Source organism: Lissotriton helveticus, chromosome 10 (genome assembly GCF_964261635.1).
Source record: "Lissotriton helveticus chromosome 10, aLisHel1.1, whole genome shotgun sequence".
Taxonomy (NCBI): Eukaryota; Metazoa; Chordata; class Amphibia; order Caudata; family Salamandridae; genus Lissotriton; species Lissotriton helveticus.
The window spans coordinates 906,462,749-906,484,312 of NC_136071.1; the positions used below are offsets into that span (position 1 = coordinate 906,462,749).

The 21,564-nt window shown below is 43.1% G+C and overlaps 1 protein-coding gene across 2 annotated transcripts in view; it reads left to right on the top strand.

The window, feature by feature from the left end:
• ZDHHC3 (zDHHC palmitoyltransferase 3) overlaps window positions 1-21,564 on the top strand; it is a 122,932-nt gene that overhangs the window by 3,587 nt on the left and 97,781 nt on the right. For both annotated transcript variants that reach the window (XM_078663552.1, XM_078663553.1), the window contains exon 2: window positions 12,064-12,393. In XM_078663552.1, the coding sequence (XP_078519678.1) occupies window positions 12,088-12,393 (306 nt within the window). In that variant the 5' untranslated portion in view covers window positions 12,064-12,087. The remainder of the gene's footprint in view (window positions 1-12,063; window positions 12,394-21,564) is intronic.

A 21,564-nucleotide genomic window follows, 5' to 3' on the forward strand; every position in this document is an offset into this window, starting at 1 on the left:
TGGGCCTGGCAAGTGGGTCCACTTGCCACATTGACATGGCAGTGGAAACTGCATGCAGAAACTGTACCGGCAGTTTTGAGACACCTTTGAAAGGCTACTTGTGTGGTAGGCACAACCACTTCGGCAAGCCCACTAGTAGCATTTGATTTACAGGCCCTGGGTGCACTTGATGCACTGTACTAGGGATTTATTAGGAATGAAATATCCCAATCATGGAAACACCAGTCCATCAACACAATTTACAGAAGAAGCACTTGCACTTTAGAACGGATCAGCAGTATTGAAGTGCACAGAAACGCTACACCAGCAAAAACCATCTCCAGAGTACCACAAAAACCAGGATGCCAGAAGCAAAAAGACAGGGGAAACACACCAAAAGATGCCACAACAAATAGCCATTGTCAAGCTGTCCAACAGACTAATCTGGAGCAAAGAGGGAGTCTTTCTCAGCTCAAAGATTTTGTGCTAGTCTGGGTTAGGCAAGGTGATAGAAAGCAAATTTTCTGGAAAGTTTGCAAAAACCAGCATGGTTTAATTTTTATTTGTAACTTTTTTTTATCTCTAATGCGCAGTAACTGTTATGTCCTTGCATGGAGGAATGAATGAAAAAATTACTTTGATATGATTTGGTTTAAATCATAAAAGGACGGCACAACCGGCAATGTACAAGTAATTTGCGAACAATTATTCCAATTTGTTAGTAGGTTAAAACTCATTCAAATTTATAATAAAAACAAGTTAAGACAATATACAGTGATTTACTGCAGTCTGGTTGGTTGCCAGCCATGCTATAAAAAGCGGGCTTCTTGTGGGATTCTGCTTGAGCTGTGCACGGCCGCGCAAGGTACATGATCTCTAAAAGAAGCCCTACAGCGATAGACAGGTATAATTGACAATTATCATTTCAGTAAAAAGATGGTTCTAGAGGACGAGGTTCTTATATTTATATTTATTTTATGAAGTACTGTGACTAAAGAGAAGTTCAACTCAGATGCTGATACCATTGATAATTTCCTGTTATTTCTCCAAAGTAAAGTGCATGGTGCTGTAAACCAATGGGTTGCAAAGTGTTCAAGTGCACTTTATCACCTTGCGTGCCCAACCGCTTAGAGTTGTCTGTCGCTCTTTTCTAGTTCATTTGCCCCTAGGCTCAGAAACTTTATTGCCTTGCATATCAATTGTACTGTCGAGCCTCCTAATCATTTTATTACGGCAGATCTACAAGTCCTTATTTGTTCTCTTTTCAGTATTGGCCGTAGGAGCACTTTCCGTAAAGATAATAGTGGCGGAGAGACGCATGGTAGGTGGATTAATGACTCATCTCCTTGTCCACAAAGGTAGCAATCCATTGTAGGACATGCCCGTTTCCATTTTGGGAAGAGATCTTTTGATGGTTAAACACCCAGTCCCAATAAAATCAGTTTCCACTTTTTTTGATTTACAAAATGTTCTGTCAGGTAAGGTTGACATTTTAGCATTTTATATGTTGGCATCACCATCCATGCGTTAGTTTTTGAGGTTAAAGAAGCTTGATCTGTTACCTGGGATTGTCCCTTGATGGTTTTATTGACTAATCGTTTGAACTCCGGATAGGATGATATTGTGTGCCAAGCGTCCTCTAGTTTTAGAGCTGCAATGGATTGTTTTAAAAATAGGTAAACTGAATTACTCAATCTAGATTGATTTTTGACCTCCAGTCAGCAGTAATGTGCAAGAGAGACTTCCTCCGCTTCCCTCATTCTCCAATAGTATTTGGCAAGGACCCCTTGTCTCGTCTGGATCTGTTTTTTTCACCCGAATTCCAATCTAATCAGGGCTTGTGAAATATGGCGCGGAATTGAAAATAGATTCATGACAAGGCTGTATTTAAGACTGTTGAGTCCTTTGTGTTTAGGAGTTCTGATCCATACGAGATTGATGGCAAGAATTTTGCTGCCACGACCTTTAGTAAATGGGTTGTCAAACTGTCAGTTTTTTTTTCAAGATTTTACATGCAAATAGTAGCTGTTTTGCTTCGACTTTTCGTTGTTCTAAATATTGCTTATAGTTGAAATGTCAATCTAATAGTATGCCCAGATATTTATATATTCCCACCTGGTTCAGGGGGTTGCTGGTAATCCGCCTGGTAAATTTCTGTTTTTTTTTTATGTGAGCTAAAAAAACACATAACCATAGATTTTGGGAAATTTATAACTAGCTGGGGTGAGGCTGTGTATTCAGCTAGTTGGGCTGAGGCTGTGTATTCAGCTACTTGATTTATCAATCGATGTAGGCCTCAAGGCATTTGAGAGAGCAATATGATGTCATTGGCATATTGCAGGCTTGATATTCGGACATTGCCCAGTTTTAGAGAATCCCCTTGTGTTAGGCGGAAGTTATTATCTAGGTCAGCTGTATAGATGTTTAATAAATAGGGGGCCAGAATACACCCCTGTTTTAAGCCGTTGATGGTCATGATTTTGTTGGTTAGGCTTCGACCATCCCCCATTTTTATTTGGACCCATGTTTTTTAGTAGAGATTGATTATTGTATGTAACAATTTTGTGGGAGCTCCCCAGGATTTCATTTTTGCCCATAACATGGATCTAGGGACCTTGTTGAAAGCTGCTTTGCGGTCTACAAAACAAGCGTGCAAAACATTTGAGTTAGCAATAGGTTAATTGTCCAGGAGCGTGACAGCAGATACATATGTTAGAGTGCCCATCCCGGCTCGAAATCCTGTTTGTGTGTTAGGGATCAATTGTGTACTATCGACCCAGTCCTCTAGATCTTTCTACAAATTTACAGCATACATTTTTGCCTCAACATCAATGAGGGCTATTCATCTATAATTCAATGGATCTGAACAAGCCCCGGATTTATATATTGGTTGAAGGATGCTTCCTCGCCATGAGTCATGAATGGTGGAGTTCTCCAGTGTGTGAGCAAACAGCGAGGTTAGATTGTTGGACCAGAAGTCTGAGTCTTTTTAGGTCGAGCGACCTATCTCAATGCGCATGCGCATTGAGCGGGAGCTCGATATAAAGGGGCTTAAACAGAGGTTTAACTAGCTGGCGATTTGGTGCTGTGCCCGAGCGCTTTCAGGACAATGCGCAAGCGCATTGACCTAAAATGCGCGTGCACAGCATCAAATCGCCAGCCATCTGCCATCTGTTCCCCAGCAGCTCCGCCCCACAAGCTTCCCCCAGCGTGCGCTCTGGCTCAGCCGAGCCGCACTCCTCCCACACCTCTCACACACAAGGGAAGCTTCACTTCAAAGGCCCCCGCATTTCTCCTCCCCCCTCCCCACAGCAATGCCGGCCGTACTTTCACTCTGACGGCCGCAGGCCGTCTCTCGTGTTTCTCCTCCCCCCCTCCCAGTGTTTTTTTTTTTTAAACTTGTTTCTTTTGCTTTCAGCACTCCGCTTCCTCGCAAACAGCATTTAACCCCCACCAAACTATTGTTACTGGTTTCCCTGGCCTCCTTAGTGCCGGTCCGCCAGCTCCCATGTCTGTCTCTGCTTCTACCTCATCCTGCGCTGCCCCGGAAGATTCTGCTTCACCTTCCGCGTCCGCGACCCGAGCCTGCTCCGCCTCCGTGGTCGCTCTCCCTCCTTATGCTGCTGCCCTCTCAAGCACTGCCCCTTGTGCGCTTTATGCTGCTTCCTCCTTTCCCCATATGACCTCTTTCTTGTCTGCTGCTTCTGCCCTCCAATATTCTCTCAGACACACTCCATGCTGCTCCTTCTTTCCCCGCACCACTATTTCCGTGACCCGAGCCTGCTCCACCTCCATGGTCGCTCTCTCCCTCCTTATGCTCCTGCCCTCTCAAGCACTGCCTCTTGTGCGCTCTATGCTGCTTCCTCCTTTCCCCACATGATCTTTCTTGTCTGCTGCTTCTGTCCTCCAATATTCCCTCACACACACTCCATACTGCTCCTTCTTTCCCCGCACCACTATTTTTTTCTGCCCACACTGGCTTTTTCTTTCTTAGATAATGGTTATTCCCCTGCCTTCAGCCTAAAGCTCACCTGTAACTCCGCCCGGCCCACTCCCTATTCCTCCCTGCCTCCAGTTCCCTCAACCTGCTCTTCCACACCCCTCGCAGCTCTTTAAAAAAAAAAAAATGTCTTCAATATTTTGGAGAGTCTCGTAGATGCTATTTGCTACCGGGTTGGTTCGCTTTAGAAAAGACAGGAATTGGTTCAAATATAAATGTATTTTTCTTATTTACCGCTCCATATAAGGCCAATAAGTCCTGCAGCGATTGCTCTCAGCACTCCTATCCCCTGCAGCACATGTTCTTGTTATTTTAAAAAAAGTTTGTTTCTACCCTCAATGACAGCGCATTAGCTCAACTATGACAGGTTGATTGGGTTAGAAAACGAGGTTTGAACCGCAAGCGTTCTTTCATTGGCTAACACCTTTACAGCGATGGCATGACCGCTGGCTCCTTTTCTGAGACGCAAACAGTATCGCTGGGCTAAAAATGTGATGTTTTTGGCAAGCCCAACGTGCACTAAAAAAAAAAGCGAAAACATTCAGAAGCTTTGTTAAAAAGAAACTCGAAACGGGCAAGGCATGCACAAAGATGACAGTGGGTTAAACAAGCATTGGCATAGCCAATAGGTCTCGCCTTTGGGACCTTATAGGTGTTTTACGAAAGCTATTGCATTTGCCAATGTTTTTAAGCTGTGTTGAAGAGCAGCATGGCTGCTGTGGAGCATGTTCAAAGTTATAATGAAAAAGTGTTATAAGCATTTTTCTTGCTCTACATATACCAAAAAGACATTATGTACAACTGAACGACCCTACTAAACAAGCATTGGCATAGCCAATAGGTCTCGCCTTTAGGACCTTATAAGTATTTAGTTTTGCAGCACAATATCCTTGGTGCAACAACATCAGCTGTTGCATGGCTAAACCTTGTACCTTATAAGTGTTTAGCCATGCAACAGGTGATTTTGTTGCACCAAGGATTTTGTGCTGCATAGCTAAATACATATAAGGTCCCAAAAGCGAGACCTATTGGCTATGCCAATGCTTGTTTGAATAAGGCGTTGGGCAGCCCATTTGGTCCCGCGGCCCCATCGGATCGTTGTGATTTTTATGGCATTCAATACCTGTTTTTATGTGATCTGTAGATGGAGGTCTAGTAGGTCGAACCCTGGTGTTTCAAGTGGACCTGGCTGGAAAATGCCTTCTGGCTGTTTAACTTTGGGATAGCTGTGGTTTATCGGTTTTGATATGTAGTTCATGAAATCTATTTTATGGTTGCTTCTAGACACTAAGGCCTGGGAGCTCAATCTTGGAGTAATGGCCATCCGGGTCCCTTTATTTGGAATATCCCTAGAAGTTGTTGTACCAGTCCGTTTCACCTTCAATGTTTCTTTATTAACATGTGTGCCACAGACAGTCTGGGTGTTAAATACGGCTACTATGTTAAGCTCTTCATGTATGTTCAGTTATGTCAGAGTTGAAGTGCTGTTTTTCTTTCCATTTGATAGGAGATTAATGTGTGGTCAAAACTGTTTTGAGTTTTGTTGCTGGCTGACATAGAGCATTTTCGTCCACAATTGCTTGTTGTATGTTCACTTTGCCTCTCTGATCTCCTTTTTTAGGTCTCCTTTCATTTGTTCAATTATTGTCCGGGACTGCCGGGTAGGTTGTGGGCCCTGAGTTCGCATTATTTTGAGAAATATATTTAATTGTCTTTTTTTATCCTTAAGGTATGTGTATATCACGCTGCCCCAGTGATCACGGAAGGTTTTTGGCTTTTAGGGTTATTTGAAAACCTTTTGTCTAGACAGTTGACAAAAGACTACCAGGCCTCTATCCCTAAAGGTTTTGCGTCAGTAGGAGCCAATAAAGCAAAACATGACTGCATGATTGCATCTACATTGTTTTTATTCTATATTTATCGTTTTAAATTGTAGAGTTGGGTTGATAGTGTAAGTGCGCTAGCCGGCCGAGACCTTTCTTGGATTTTGGTTATATAAAGAATTGGTCAATATCTACTCTTTCCTTTATTTGGAAGTTCGATATGAAAGGAAATAAATTGGGATCCGCTAAGGTGAAATCGATTGTTGCTTCTGATTTTGCCGTCACTCTTGTGAAAGCTGCCGGGCTATCCTGCGGACCTCTTCCATTTAAGGCGAACAATGGAAGTTTGCCCAATAACGCAGTGCATCTCTTCCCGAGGTCATGGGTTTCTTTCCCAGGCTGCACAAATTATTCATCATTGTGGTTAAGTGAAAATTTAAATGTTGTTTATTTGTTATAAGTGCAGAAGCAACCTGCACGCATTTGAAATTTTAAGAACATTGCTAAATCTCTCATTCTGCACACGTAAAAATAATACAGATATCATAAATGTTTTTGTCCTCATACACAATTGTGCCCGGAGAAAGTCTTAATCTTGTTAATAAATGCTTTCTCTTAGCCCTGCCCCTAACTCCACGACTCAATTTGGTAAGTACCTCCACTTATTTATCCCCGCCCCTACCCCCTCATTTAAAGCACTGCCCAAACCCCCAAAAACCTAGAACCGCACCTGGAAACAATCCAAGGACTGGCTTCAAAATCCACAGTTGTGAATACTTTAACAATGTTGTCACAACAATGCAGGAAAATCGGAGGTATCCGGAAAAAGTTTATATTTATTTCTAAAAAAGGAAAGGAATGATTGAAGGAAGAAGGCAAGGGGCATTTACATGTATAACCTTGGCCATTCACACACATTATGTCTTGCTCATTTCGCACCTTTACAGCAGGGTGCCTGCTGGACAATCCCAAAAAGATACAGCATTTATAACCGACACCCAGCACCAGAATACTCCTGTTGTAAAAGCCATGTCCTTTTTAGCAGGGCTTGGCTCAGACCTGAAAGAAATGTCTAAGACAGCTGTAGGGCAGGGAATTGATTCCGTGGAGAGCAAGAAGACTCCATTCATGCAGGGAAACAGGACGTAAAACGAGGGTGCAGTCAGATGCTCCCCTGCAGCCTCCCTCCCCCTCAATTACAGGCACGTGTGTCCAGCCTACTCCAGTCCCCTGGGTGGCCATGCCAATCGTTTATCACAAATAAGCAGGGTTGCAGGAGCTACAGGGCCCAGCCCATTGCTACTTTAGCGGCTTAGACCCTCCTTTTCAACGGGTTCTAAAGATTCAACAATTGTAAAGCAGGGTTGTACATGGTATTCAAATAAAAAAAAAATAACTTCATTCGATTGAATTTACAATCATAAAAGTGATTTGATTTGATTACATGGTATTCATTTTCATACGTTCACAGTTTTGCTTCTGAAGCATTTGTTTTTGCCATGCCCCCCCTTCAACCTCTCAATGCCCCCAGCGCTATCTTTCAGCCTCGCAGACGCTGTCCCACATTTCCTGTATGATAAATGTCCTGTTTATTCTTAGCAGTCTGTTCTTTTCGCTTTACGGGTACAGTTAAACGTTCAGTTAAGATGCATAACAGGGTAAAATATTGCTTACTTCCCATCCAGGTAGATTCAGGGCACATGAAACTGATATTTTACACACACGCCTAAAAATAGATAGAGCCCCTCGCGCTGTGCGCTCCCACTCCAAGCCGGGAAAGACAGGCAGACATACAGACGCACACACACACACCCTTTTTAAAGTTCCACTCTCACATAGCGCACGTGCCCCATCTGACACAACATGGAGCTTCCATTATACTGTAAGCATGGAGCGCTGACACACACATCCCATGCAAAGAGATCCCAAAGGTAAGTAAACAGGTCTTGCAGCTCCGTTTGAGGATGCCTGTTGGAAATCTTGTGTTCCTCGCAGTAAAGTGGAAGTTGCAAGACACTGATCCCATCATGGCAAACTTGAAAAAAGGGAGCAGGACATGTGATCACGCTGTGCGCCAGACGCGTGCATGTCTCTTAAACAAGCGCGCGGTGGGAGCCTGTGAGCGCGTGGTGGGAGCGTGTGAGCGTGGTGAGGAGACGCCATGCGCGTGAATGTCGCCTGTCCATGCGCGCACATAGTTTGTCTCCATTCGCGCACCAAATCCACAACAAGAGTCTCGCCAAGGCGAAGTAGCGCATGCGCTGCGTTCGCTAGGCGAGACTTAAAAACAAGAAAAATAGTACCTCAGTCATGGCGCCAGCAGATGATGGGCCCTAAGCAAGATGAAGTAATCTATACTTGGTCCATGCTCCTGAGGAAAGAAGAGGAAGTGAAGTTGGCCTGCAAATGACAATCAGAACAACATTTTGCTGTATTTAACAAGCTTCTTAATTTGTTTTCTGCCTCCTGTCCTACTTTTAATGTGCATCTTCAATCGACCTTTTATATTCTGATTTCTGCTCTTGACCAGGACTGCTCTATTTCCATTCTCCTACCATTTTTGACAGTTTCTCTAGCTTCCCTTCTAATTCAGACTCTGTGTAAATATAACTGTCGCACTGCTCCCTCTTCCGACCTGCATTGCTTCTTCCCCAACCCTGTTCTTTTGTTCTCCAACACTGCCTTTCTGTTCTTCCTCTCTTAAATGTAGTTTTGAACCTCTTACTAAGTGTAACAAAAAATGATACAGGGTGCTCTGCTTTTGGTCACCCCGTTCTAGCCATTGCTTAAAAAAAAGACTATTTATATTTTGGGTCATCCCTGATGAGTTTTTCTTCTTCGCTAGCCTTCAACAGTTTCTTTGGTACATCAGGTGTATTTGTCCTTGTCAGAAACACGAATAAGAATCACAACCCTTGTCAGACTGAACCCTCAAAGTCACTAAGTTAACCTGAGCTCAACCATTGGTACCTTTGTTACCAAGAAGACAGACTTAACGTAGGGCAATGAGTAGTGTCAAAAAGAATGCCCACAGCCCCTACACTGCACATTCTGGGGAGTAATTTCTGCCCATTCAGGTCAGCTATTGTTTGCTCCTGGGGGTATTTCATACTTATTCAAGGCTAATTACTGGCCGGTAGAAGCTAGTGAGCCAATGCAAATTAGGCTGCAGGAACCTCATTCAGGGAAAAGGTAACTTTCTAAAAGTTACGTTTTCTTAATAGTTATTAAAAACATGACTTCATAATTGAAATAGGTTTTGGTAACTTTTAAAAATTGTTATTTCCATATTTTTCTAGCTTGTCTCTTTTCTGAGATACCGATTCCGTATTTTAATCTACATTTTAATTGTCTAAATAGGACAGCTATGCCTTCAACAGTGGAAATAAAAATGGATTTTGGATGCAAGTCACTGTAACATAAAATTTCTACACGTCTTATTTTTAATTACCATGCACCCTGCCTTCTGAGCTGCAAGCCTAAAGAATGGTGACCGATTAACATTTATTAGAAATGGTTTTGCCTGTCAATAGGTGTTTCTTTTATGACAGTTCGAATTGCAGTTTGTACACTGCTGTAGTGGGAGACCTGGAGCTGCTTTTGCACTGCCACTGTAGTGGATGGAACAATAGGTGCTGCAGTCCACTAGTGGCATATCACTTCCAGGCCCGGGGTGTAATTTATACCATATACTAGGGACTTACAGGTAGGTTTAATGTATTACCAATTGAGACATTTACTATGTGTTACCTATTTTGAGTATACCAATTTGACCACGTTTAAAGGGTGAGCACAAGCACTTTACTATTGGTTGGCAGGGGTAAAGTTCACAGAGTTCAAAAGCCAGCAAAAATATAGGGTCCAGCAAAAGGTGATAAATCTGTTGTGGCCAGAAAAGCCGGATTTCTTACAATGGCCTATTGTGCGCATCAGCTGGAAAACTCTGAGATCTAGGCGCCAACCTCTTTCCAACAGGCCACATTGCTGCTTTCCAGGGATCTTCAGTTGGACACTGAGTTTTACCCTAGGTTGCTTCTCTGTTTACCGGCCCCGTTGCTGCTGGCCCATGCACTGATTGTCTTTGGTCCCTGATTCCAGGTGCGATTAGGCACATCAATGTTGGCACCATCACCACTTCTCATTTGACAGAACTATTAGTGGTTATATTGTTGAATTTAAATCTGAAATATGCATCAGAGCAAAAGATTTTGGATGGCAGAAGTGGCTGTGACTAGGCAGGCACTATACTCCATGTTATTGTGAGTACGGCACTGAATAATCCTGCAAGGTTGATGGCTGTTAAGTACTTAAAAATAAATTACTTACCGTGTATTTATTTACCAAGTTTGTCTTTCTGCGTTTACGTAGATTGCTCATCACGATGCACATTACACGAAGACATGGCACACATAATCTGTGCACCTTTGTGCATGTGTGTGTTTGCATTCATTATCATGTTCAAGCCAGGCGGATCAGCGTAAACAGTGCTTGTTCATATTGATCCATGAGCACTTTAAACAGTTGCTTGTACCTGCTTAATTTAAACTAGCCTCTGGTTCATACTTCCCCTTTCCTAATAAAAGGAATTAATGATCAGTCCTGTGTTGTCAAAAACTTTTTGTTACTTAAAGGAGCCTTCAGTAACGCAACTGCAGCAAATGAAAATGTGACACATTTTGACTCAGAATATGGTAGGGGTGTTGAATCCCAATGTCTATTATTTCCATATACATAACTCCATAAATCTCTGCGTTAGTGAAATTAAATGGGTAGCTATACAGTTAACACTCATTTCAAAACCAATATTTTCCAGAGGACCATGCAATTTCACCACATTAAGCTATATTATACAGCAGAACATAGTATATAGTCTGACAGGATGTTGGATTCTGAGATGCTAAAGTTGAACAACGGCCTCCTCCTCAATGATCTTGAATAATCTTGGGAGCCCTAGGGGCTCTCTTAAAGAAAGCAGCTAGTCTAAAGTGTGCGGTATGAAGAAGGAATGAAGACGTAAACCCTCATTATGTGTTGTATTAAAATTCCAATGAAGGCATAAACAGAAGAATTACAAGTAGTTGGTTTAAAATCCACTCGAATTTTCCACTTGCGTACTTTTCCAGGTAAACCTGCTGAATGTGTGCTAGTTGAGGAGGAGGAGGCCTGGAATGGTTGAAAAGCATGTGAGAACTGGTATGTAAACACAGATCCCCCCCTGTTATTCCTCATTCCAATGGTCCTAATGTGTTGTCCCTTGAGAATTTCACTCCAAGGGAATCCTAATCCCAGTCATAATGGTATTTGCTCGCGGGGAAATTCTGAGACATATTTCCTGGCTATAGTGTTAAAATGTTAATGCAACACTGTAAGATGAAAGGAAAAGTTGATAGTACTATTGAGTCCTTTACCTAGTTTATCAGCACATTTCTCAGCTAGCAAGAAAGCAATAGCTTGTATGTGAGAAGGACATAGACTCTGGAAATTGATCTCAGATTGTTTAGCAGTAGTGTTTGGCAGACTATTGGCAGAGTTAATTATGTTTTTTTGGGAGTAGTCAGTGTGGATTTTATGTGCAACACCCAGGTTAGAATACAGATTTTGCTGGAGGGGCAGAGGGCTGTTCTGAAGTCTTCACAAAATGCCACCCTACAATCCTATCTGAAAGAGCTTGGAGGTTTGTTCACTCTGCCTTACATTTTGACAGAAAGTAAATTTTGTGACAAATAAAGCTTTTCTATGCTACCTTCGGAGAGCCTAGAGGAAAACATTTGTGATGCCTCTAGCAAGATGTTGTAGAGGAATGTGGTGTGCATGTCACAGAAGGGAAAACCACTGTGCTCCTGGAATTACTCTTATGAGGTTTTTAATGTTTGCTGAACAATTTGACTCAATGTATGTTTGAACACCTCTATACGTTTACCGTTCCATGGAAGCTGATACATTCATAGTGAATGGTCGTATAAAGTCATTCATCGCAAACAGGACCGCTTATTAAGGCATTTAAACTTGATGTTTCACGAGATGATCAGGTTGACAGAAGCCTTTGGTTGAGGGCGAGGTGGCAAGTTAGAATGGAGAGATTGAGTAACAAATATCCGCTGAAATCTGAAACAAAAACACGAAAGGCTCTATGAGCACCAGAAAGAATTGAGGGAATGATATGTAAATTTCAAAATATTAATATGCTTTATGTCAAAGTGAAAAAAAAAACATGCAGGAAGTATTTTTCCCAATGTAACATTACTTGTGCATCTCTTTCAGATATAAGTATGGAAAAGATACCCTATGATGCTTACTTCAAGCAACCGCATCAGAGATATTGAGAGGAAACCTGAATACCTCCACCCAGACAACTGTGTCCCTCCACCTTCCCCCGACTCGATGAACAGGATGTGGTTCATAAGAGATGGCTGTGGTATTGCGTGTGCTGTCATTACATGGATGCTGGTTATCTATGCCGAATTTGTGGTCATCTGTGTGATGCTTATTCCATCAAGGGACCTTGTTTACACTATAATTAATGGAGTAATATTCAACGCATGTGCTTTCCTAGCATTGGCTTCACATAGTCGTGCAATGCTAACGGACCCAGTAAGTATATTTGAAAGAATATGCATATATTTTGAATGGACACTGCTTTTCTTAAATACATTGCTGTAGGTTTAAAACACAAATTATTTTGATAAATTATGGGGATGTAATATTAGTATTCCGTTTGCATCTGGTTCAAAGCGTCAATCTGTGGCTAAGTAAAAGCAGCTTGTGGCTACCTGAGTGTTCCTCTCACTACTTGAAAAAAAGAATTTCTTTTTATTCTTAGTTTTTGGCGACCTCATTCAGAATCCTATTCAAGGACCTCTTTTCAACAAAACCACTTTCTTAATAGGCAGATGCTCACTATTTAGCATGTTCAACAAATCCTTTTAAGTTCTTTTGCACAAAACCCTTTCCGGTAGCTGCAGTTTATTTGGATGCCAACTTAGTTGTCTACTTGCAGTAGGTGAAGAACAATTTGCATTCCTGCAACGTAAAACTGCATTGTACTGTAATTGAATGTACTGTTGCATGCTTATTTTTTGTGGCACCATCGTTTGACTCATAACCCCATTGGAACCCTTGGATCGTACACTACAACATGTGTGATATTTCTTATTTTGCTGGAAGTTTGTAAGAATATTCATTTGTTGATATTGAGGATTAGTTTCCTAGATCACACCATTTTTTAGGTCTCGGCTTAGAGACGCGCAAAGCGCGTTCTCGCCAGAGAACTATAGCAATCGTTTCAGCCGACAAACCTGACAAGAGCTGGCCACGCGCCCAGCATTGTGAATGGGAGAGGGAGCGACAAGAGCTGGCCATGCGCGGATTTGGTCACGCTCACGGCGACGGCGTCTCCGCCGTGCGCCGATGACCGCTCTCTTCCTCAGCAGCCTTTGCCTGGCTACATCTCCCGCACCTGATGTGCCGCACCGCCCTTTGTGCCCCCTGAAGTCCTGAAGTGTGCGCTGTGCGAGTCTCACCCCCATCACGACTCGCACAGCCTCTCTGCCTCGCCTGCGCCCTGGGTCACTGAGCGTACGCCAGGCGGCGCGGGCACTGTAAGCGCACCGCCCTACGAGTCGCGCCTCCCTGGTACGACTCGTACACTCACTTCGAATCGTACCATCTCCCAAGTACGCTCCCGAGTACGCGTCTTACGCGGGATTCGTGAGACTCGGTAGGTTCGTCCCCCGATCGGCGTACGAGGCGCACAGAGGTGTTCAGGCCTCACGGACAGCGCGTCCCCGCCTTAGGTCTTGCCTGCAAGCTAGGGAGGGCGTGTTTGGAGCCTCTTGTTATCCCCTAAAAGAAGAAACAGTGCCTGAGGCCCAGTAAAGTGGTTTGAGGGGCATTTAACACTGTTTGAAGATTGAACATTGCTAGTAAGAACTGTGACATCCCAAAAAGTAACTGGAATCGTTTTAAAGTGACTGAAACAGGTGGCGCGCACAACCACGCGCTCTGATTCCGGCAGGCTAGTCACACCCACACCAACACAGAGACGCGAGCGCACACACACTCACACACAGGCACACACGTAGAAACATGCACGCAAACACACACTAGCGCACATACACGCACGCATACACACGAGCGCACACATACAGAGACACACACCACCACCCCCCACCGCACACACACAAGAGCGCGCGCGCACACAGACACCCCCCTTCCCCCGCCACCACCCCCCTCCCACTACAACTAAGCCCCACTCACCTCATCGGCGAAACTCCGGACTTCAGCCGCCACCGCGGGGCTCTCCCTCGGGCATGGGAGCCCCGCGTCACCACTGCTCCTCTCCTGGCCAGCCACTCCATGGCGCGAGCTTCCAGCAGGAAACAGAATTCCCGCCCCAAGGTAGTTTTCGTCACGCGCACCACAGCACCAGCGATAAGCGGGCTTCGGGGGGCTTCATTTTTTTTTTTTTAGGTGTATTTTCTTTGCTTTTGTTTAGGTAGCCTTTTAACCACTTAAAGGGACATTTCTGAGACAGTGAAACGAAGTAAACATGCAGCTGAGGCAGCAAAGTCTTTACATTGAGAAACTTCGCTGCATTTATCCAGCCAGGTTGCCCCTAGTAAAAATAGGGGCGACCCGGAGGAGGGGCTAGCGGTGTGCGCTCCTTTGCGATTGCTTCTGCCCCCAGTAAAAAGAAGAAAGCACTGTAACAGCTGTGAGCCCGTGCCTAAGGTGCAGCATCAGAGCTGTGTGAATAATAACTGCGGAGGTATGGGTCACGCACTCCTCTCTGTGCATAAGGTCAACTGGTTGTGGTGTGCTTCAAAGATATCACCCCCTGGACTTCCATGGGCAATTGTGCTGCACCTGTCTATGCCAATGCATTTATGATTTACTTTGAGGAAAACCACATCTTGAATCAGACACCTTGGACTACGCATGCCATGACATTCTTGCGATACATAGATGACATTTTCGTTTTATGGAGAGGAGAGCATGACTCTCTGGACAAAGCAGTAGCAGAGTTGAATCACATCAATGATAGAATACAATTTACCTCAGAAATTAACCAGCAATCCATTACATTTCTGGATGTGAGAGTGACAAGATTCCAGGACCATTTAGAGACTGATCTGTTCAGGAAGAATACTGATAAAAATAACACTCTTCTCTACAGTTCTTATCATCAAAGATCGCTAAAAAACCATCTACCGTTTTCACAACTCCTCCGTGTTAAACGGATTGCATCTGACACTACCAGATATGAAGAACAAGCATCCAACATGTTGGCACGCTTTGTGAAAAGAGGATACCCTCAGACCATTTTGTCTCACGCCAAAGAACGCTGCGACAAAATTGAACGACAAGATGCATTGGTGACACAACCTCATGACAAGATGAAAAGACCTGTTGTCGTATCCAAATACTCTGAGGCCTCAAGGGCATACAAAACTGCAATCTTGAAACATTGGCCAATCATCAGTCGAGAACAAGACTTCAATGGAATCTTTTCTGAACAACCCTTGTTTGCTTATAAGAGAGGTAACAATCTCCAGGAACTCATCAAGCATCCGAAACCGACATCTACGGTCAAATATAAAGGGAATCAACCGTGCCTTAATTGTCAGAACTGTAATAACATGATCAAAGGTCCTGTGATCAAACATCCAATGAAGGGAACTGATGTTAAATTGAAATTGAATGCTACATGTGACACTGAAAATGTTGTGTACATTATCAAATGCCCGTGTGGGTTGCTATATACTGGCAAAACCACTCGCAAATTGAAAGTAAGAATTAATGAACATAAAAGCAATATAAGAACAGCTAATATGAAATCCAACTTGGCTCTACATTTGAAGGATTGCAGACACAACATCAGTCAGCTGCGGTTCGCTGCTGTAGAAGTGGTCAAAAAGCGAGACGACAGAGACAATAACAATTTTCTACTGCAGCGTGAAAACCATTGGATTAAATTTCTTCAGTCTATGAAACCATCCGGTCTCAATGATCGGATGGAATTTCAATGCTATCTGTAGAGTTGACCTGCACTGTTTCTACACATGTTTTGATGCTGACCTTTTATGTCTGAGTATATTTGTTTATTTTTGCACCTTTTCTCCCCTTTTTTATTAATTTATATATTATTTTCAGTTATATGTGATACTTCATTTGGCGTTTAATCATACTTTGGATTTAACATTGTGTCCTGTGATATTGTTATATATTTCTGTTTGGAACACCTATTCGTGTATTTGGGTTTTTGCCACCACTTCAACATGGCCGCCACAACCGTAGTTCTCTTTCTATGCGCACTGTCTTCCTCTAACCTACTTCCGTATGTATTGCACGCCGGGTTCACACTAGATGGCGAAGGGCGCATTGAGCAGGACACGCGATCTTGCTTCACCTTTTCTGTAAGTTTTTATCAACCGCGCTATGCGCTTCACGTTACCTACGGTGTTATATGGGTAGATAATGGGTTTGTGACTATCAGTGCACGGAGATTAATTGCACTTTTATATCACTTTGTTGCCGCTACTTTCGGTTGATCTGGGTTGGTCCACACCCTTGCAGCCACGCTAGCATGCTCGTTTTAGTTGTAATACACATACGCTGATCTTTTGGGCAACAGACATTTCGGGTGTTTTTATATCTTTGCACGTGAGGTTCACATTTTGTTATTTTTCATTAGATATTTTTATAGTTAAGGCAGCATATTTTTGCATTTATTGTTACTCGGTGGATCACACTTAGATTATATCATTACTGTTCTTTTAGGATTCCCCTGATGAAGGACCAGGTGTCCGAAATGCATTGGGAAAGGGAAATGAAATCGTCATACACACAATGAACGTGGATTGTTATGTGAAATGAATTTCATGATTATTGAAAAAAGACTCATGTGAATTAAACATGACGAAGAAGATGAACACAATTTTGGTTTAATTAATTTTTTGTGATTGTTGAAGAACTTTCCAAAGAAACCCGTTTGTTTCATTCAGGTTGTGCTCGAAGAGTTGACACCTACCCTAGGTGTCACTAACCATTAGTGAATAATAACTGCGTCAGCCCCGTGCGTGAGGTGCATCATCAGAGCTGTGTGAATAATAACAGCTGTGAGCCCGTGCCGGAGGTGCATCATCAGAGCTGTGTGAATAATAACAGCTGTGAGCCCGTGCCTAAGGTGCATCATCCGAGCTGTGTGAATAATAACAGCTATGAGCCCGTGCCTAAGGTGCATCAGAGCTGTGTAAATAATAACTGCGTCAGCTCCGTGCGTGAGGTGCATCATCAGAGCTGTGTGAATAATAACAGCTGTGAGCCCGTGCCTAAGGTGCATCATCAGAGCTGTGTAAATAACTGTCAGCCCGTGCATGAGGTGCATCATCAGAGCTGTGTGAATAATAACAGCTGTGAGCCCGTTCCTAAGGTGCACCATCAGAGCTGTGTGAATAATAACTGCGTCAGCCCCGTGCGTGAGGTGCATCATCAGAGCTGTGTGAATAATAACAGCTGTGAGCCCGTTCCTAAGGTGCACCATCAGAGCTGTGTGAATAATAACTGCGTCAGCCCCGTGCGTGAGGTGCATCATCAGAGCTGTGTGAATAACAACTGTGAGCCCGTGCCGGAGGTGCATCATCAGAGCTGTGTGAATAATAACTGCGTCAGCCCCGTGCGCGAGGTGCATCATCAGAGCTGTGTGAATAATAGCTGTGAGCCCGTGCCGGAGGTGCATCATCAGAGCTGTGTGAATAATAACAGCTGTGAGCCCGTGCCTAAGGTGCTTCATCCGAGCTGTGTGAATAATAACAGCTATGAGCCCGTGCCTAAGGTGCATCAGAGCTGTGTAAATAATAACTGCGTCAGCCCCGTGCGTGAGGTGCATCATCAGAGCTGTGTGAATAACAACTGTGAGCCCGTGCCGGAGGTGCATCATCAGAGCTGTGTGAATAATAACAGCTGTGAGCCCGTTCCTAAGGTGCACCATCAGAGCTGTGTGAATAACAACTGTGAGCCCGTGCCGGAGGTGCACCATCAGAGCTGTGTGAATAATAACTGTGAGCCCGTGCCGGAGGTGCATCATCAGAGCTGTGTGAATAACAACTGTGAGCCCGTGCCGGAGGTGCATCATCAGAGCTGTGTGAATAACAACTGTGAGCCCGTGCCGGAGGTGCACCATCAGAGCTGTGTGAATAATAACTGCGTCAGCCCCGTGCGTGAGGTGCATCATCCACATTGCTCAGGTCACCCAAATTCCTGCACTCTCTACCACACTGCTTTCAAAAACAGCATACTCTTGCACACACTCTCACTGCTCACCAATTCAAAGTTTGCTAAAAATTTTATGCAACGCATTGTCATACACAATGCCAATAACTCAAACTTTAATGCTGCGAGACCTATTGCATTGTAAATGCTTGTCTTGCTTGGAATGTAATCAGCCTTTGAGCTCGATGTACTCGGATCTCATTCGGTAAAGCCTGTAGCCAGAGCTCTTTAAACCTGAATCCATCTTATTGTAAAGCATCCGAGTACATTTAAACTGTATTTGGTAGACCTCTCATTTTTCCTGCATACACTGTCTCATTGGAGCTTTATCTTGTGCAGTGGTTACGCTAGGACTTTCACTGTAGTCAAAGTGAAAGACTGTCTCCCTGAGCCCCATTAAAGGATGATGGTTGTGTTAAAGCTACAAGTATACTTTTTAACCATTTTGATAAAGGCTTGAATTGATAAATGATCTAAAACTCCCTGGTCTCACTCTTAGGCACATGGTATTTTAGCACTGTCATCCCGTCTTGGGAACCAAACGTTTTTACTATTTCCTGGTGCAGCTTTACAGCACTATTCCAAGTTCTGTTACTCAGAATGGCAAATAACGTGTTGATATTCTATGTTTTTCATGTTCTGAGGCGCAGAACGCAGAATATTTGTGTAAGTAAAAATGATGTGTGTGGTAATTTTGCACTTTGGTATAACGACTTCTCTGCAAACTTGTGTTTGTGCCCGAATGAGTATTCCTGCAGGGTTAATAACAAGCCCCTAAAAAATTGCTCATTTGCTATGTGCTCTGTTTGCCGACGGGGCAGGGCAGGTGCAGAGTCCCAGGTGATTATAGGAACCACACGTATTGTCTTTCTAAATGGAGTGTTCACTCTGATTTATCCACTGATTATGATAACTGAAAGTTGTATATTAATATGCCTGAGTTCGCTATTGACCTCTTAGCAAGGGTGGGTTATTTTGCTCTTCAGTGGTATGGGAAGGTCTCATCAGAGCTCCGTCTCTAAAAGTTCTTTACAACAACCCCAGATGGGAAAGGATTAGCCGTTCTGTGTTAAAAAGAGGCCGAATGTTGTTTACCTGTGCATGTATTTATGTGCGTAAGCACTAAATAGAAGACCCATCTATAAGCTTTGTCTATGTTTAGTCTTTAAGCTGACCAAAAAGCAGAGGCTCCAGACTGTGGGCATGCAGCGAATAATAGCTGATGGAACTGAGCTTGGCATGCTGGTAACACACCAGGAGTAAACATGGGTTTTGTGACAATATAGGGGAAAATATGCTACTTGTGCACAGAAGCAGCCACACAAATAGAACGAGCAGTTGAAGAGTTCTACCTCTAATTTTGCAGAACAGATCAAGTATCCTTTCTTCTTCCATTATAAATGCCGTCACATAGCTGACTCTAAATTCTTTGTATATTTTTTTTAATTGGAGGTCGTCGTTGTCTAATTTGTAATTACCTGTGTTCTGTAACCTGCCATTGAAAAGCATAACCCTTTCATAAATGCTAAGATGGCTCTGGGAAAATTAGATTACATTTGAGAGTCCGAGACCTAGAAATTGAATTTCTTAATCCAGCATGCTGGTGTCTGACCACATATGTTTTTGTAAATAATAGTAAAATATTGAAGTGAACCTGGCGATTAACCAGGATCTAATGAAAGTACTAGCAATTTGGAGGGACATTTCTGTGGTTTCGTTTATATAGCCTTCTCTGGCATTAACTGCTGCAACCTTTGTTGACTTGCAGTGGGAGTTCAAGTGCACTGTATAAGAAAGTGAGATGCAATCCCACTGGTGACTGATAGGGTGTTCTATCAGTTTCTTTTTATTCTTTTAGGTTAAAAGGTATTCCCTTTTTGTGGGTCACTAACTTGCTTATTTTGTTTATCTATCTGACAGATGTTGATGGACATGGTTTTTACATGATGGAATACTTGAGATGCTAACTCCAAAAACCTGATAACACCTTGAAAATGCTTATATGCAAACTTTGCCTAACCAAAATACACCGGTTGATAACACTTATACTCATACAATGAGTTAGGTTGTAATGTCTGATGTGCACCAACAGCAATATCCGAAAATATAATGAAACTAAGAAGACTTGGGATTTGTTTGCACTTAACTACTTAGTGAAGAGTGCTGCAAGACTGCTCTTTTATTAACACATTTATAAAGGATGGGTCGAGGGTCAGTCCCAGTAATACCTCCATATCTCCCACAAGAATAAAATGAGATGAATACCATACAGGTTTGATAGTTCCAGTCTATCCACTGACTACAGAATCTCTAAACTGCACATTTTCTGGTATGCTGTTGAAGGTTGTCAGCGAATGGTGTGGTGGTGCACAAGATGCTTCTAATGAACATCTGGCTACTCATACAGGTAAGACAGAAGAAGACAGACGCATAAAGGTTAATTTCTGATCTTGTTAAATCATATATGCATGCCCAGTGCATACTTTGAGAAAAGACAAACTTCCATGTGGGAACTGGGGCTTCGCAATGATTGTCTATGACGAGCTTCAGTGTGAGGTCTTTATGACTTGGTACTATCTGTGACATCTGTTTGCCACATCGTCCACATCAAATTTTCACTGGTGGTGCAAGGTTTGTTATGGTTGGACATATACGTTGAGACATATGCAGGGCTCTATTTGTTAGTTTCGGCTCTACCTGGTGTTGTCGTTTGGTATTTTATTTTAGCAGTGTTCATTTCAGTATTATAGCTTCTAGTGTGTCTGTAGGCCTGGCATGATTTGGCCTTAAGCATCTTTTATGGAGTGGGAAGTACCTGGGGTATACTTGTTTTGACAATGTCATCTGGCATACAGGATGGTAAGTAGATCCCAGAAGCCTACGTTGTAATGAGCTTAGCTCCATTTCAAGTCACTCTGTAGACACCAATGGAAAGTGCATGAATTTATAAAAGATTCCACATGACACATTTTAGTATTAAAGGAAACCTGGTTTCCGGCCAGTTATCTCCCAGACACCATAAGTTCAGGGCCTGGAGGCTGTAAAAAATGTCTGCTTAGACTCCTGATGAAGGGACAAGGTACATTTAATTTGCCACAAAGGCCTTGAATCTAAATGGAACTCTCCATGTTTGGATTTCATGGTCTTTTATTGTATTAAACCCACAACATTGGGCACCTTGTTTGTGGTCTATCGCCCTCCTAAATCCCCTATGGGTACTACTATTAATATTATTGACATGATTGGTGAAGTCTATATTTTGTACATGCTGGTGATATCGTTGGGACATTGCAACATGCATATTGTTGACCCTTTGAATGACATACCATTACAGTTTCTAAATGAAATGTACATCATACAGTGGCCCACCCTCATGACAAACACAACAGTGATGGACAGAATGTGGATCAATGTCACACATTCACCCCAGTCCAAAGATCTGGGCCCAAATCCATCGTTTTTCCACTCCACACCACCCTGGGTTAGACAATG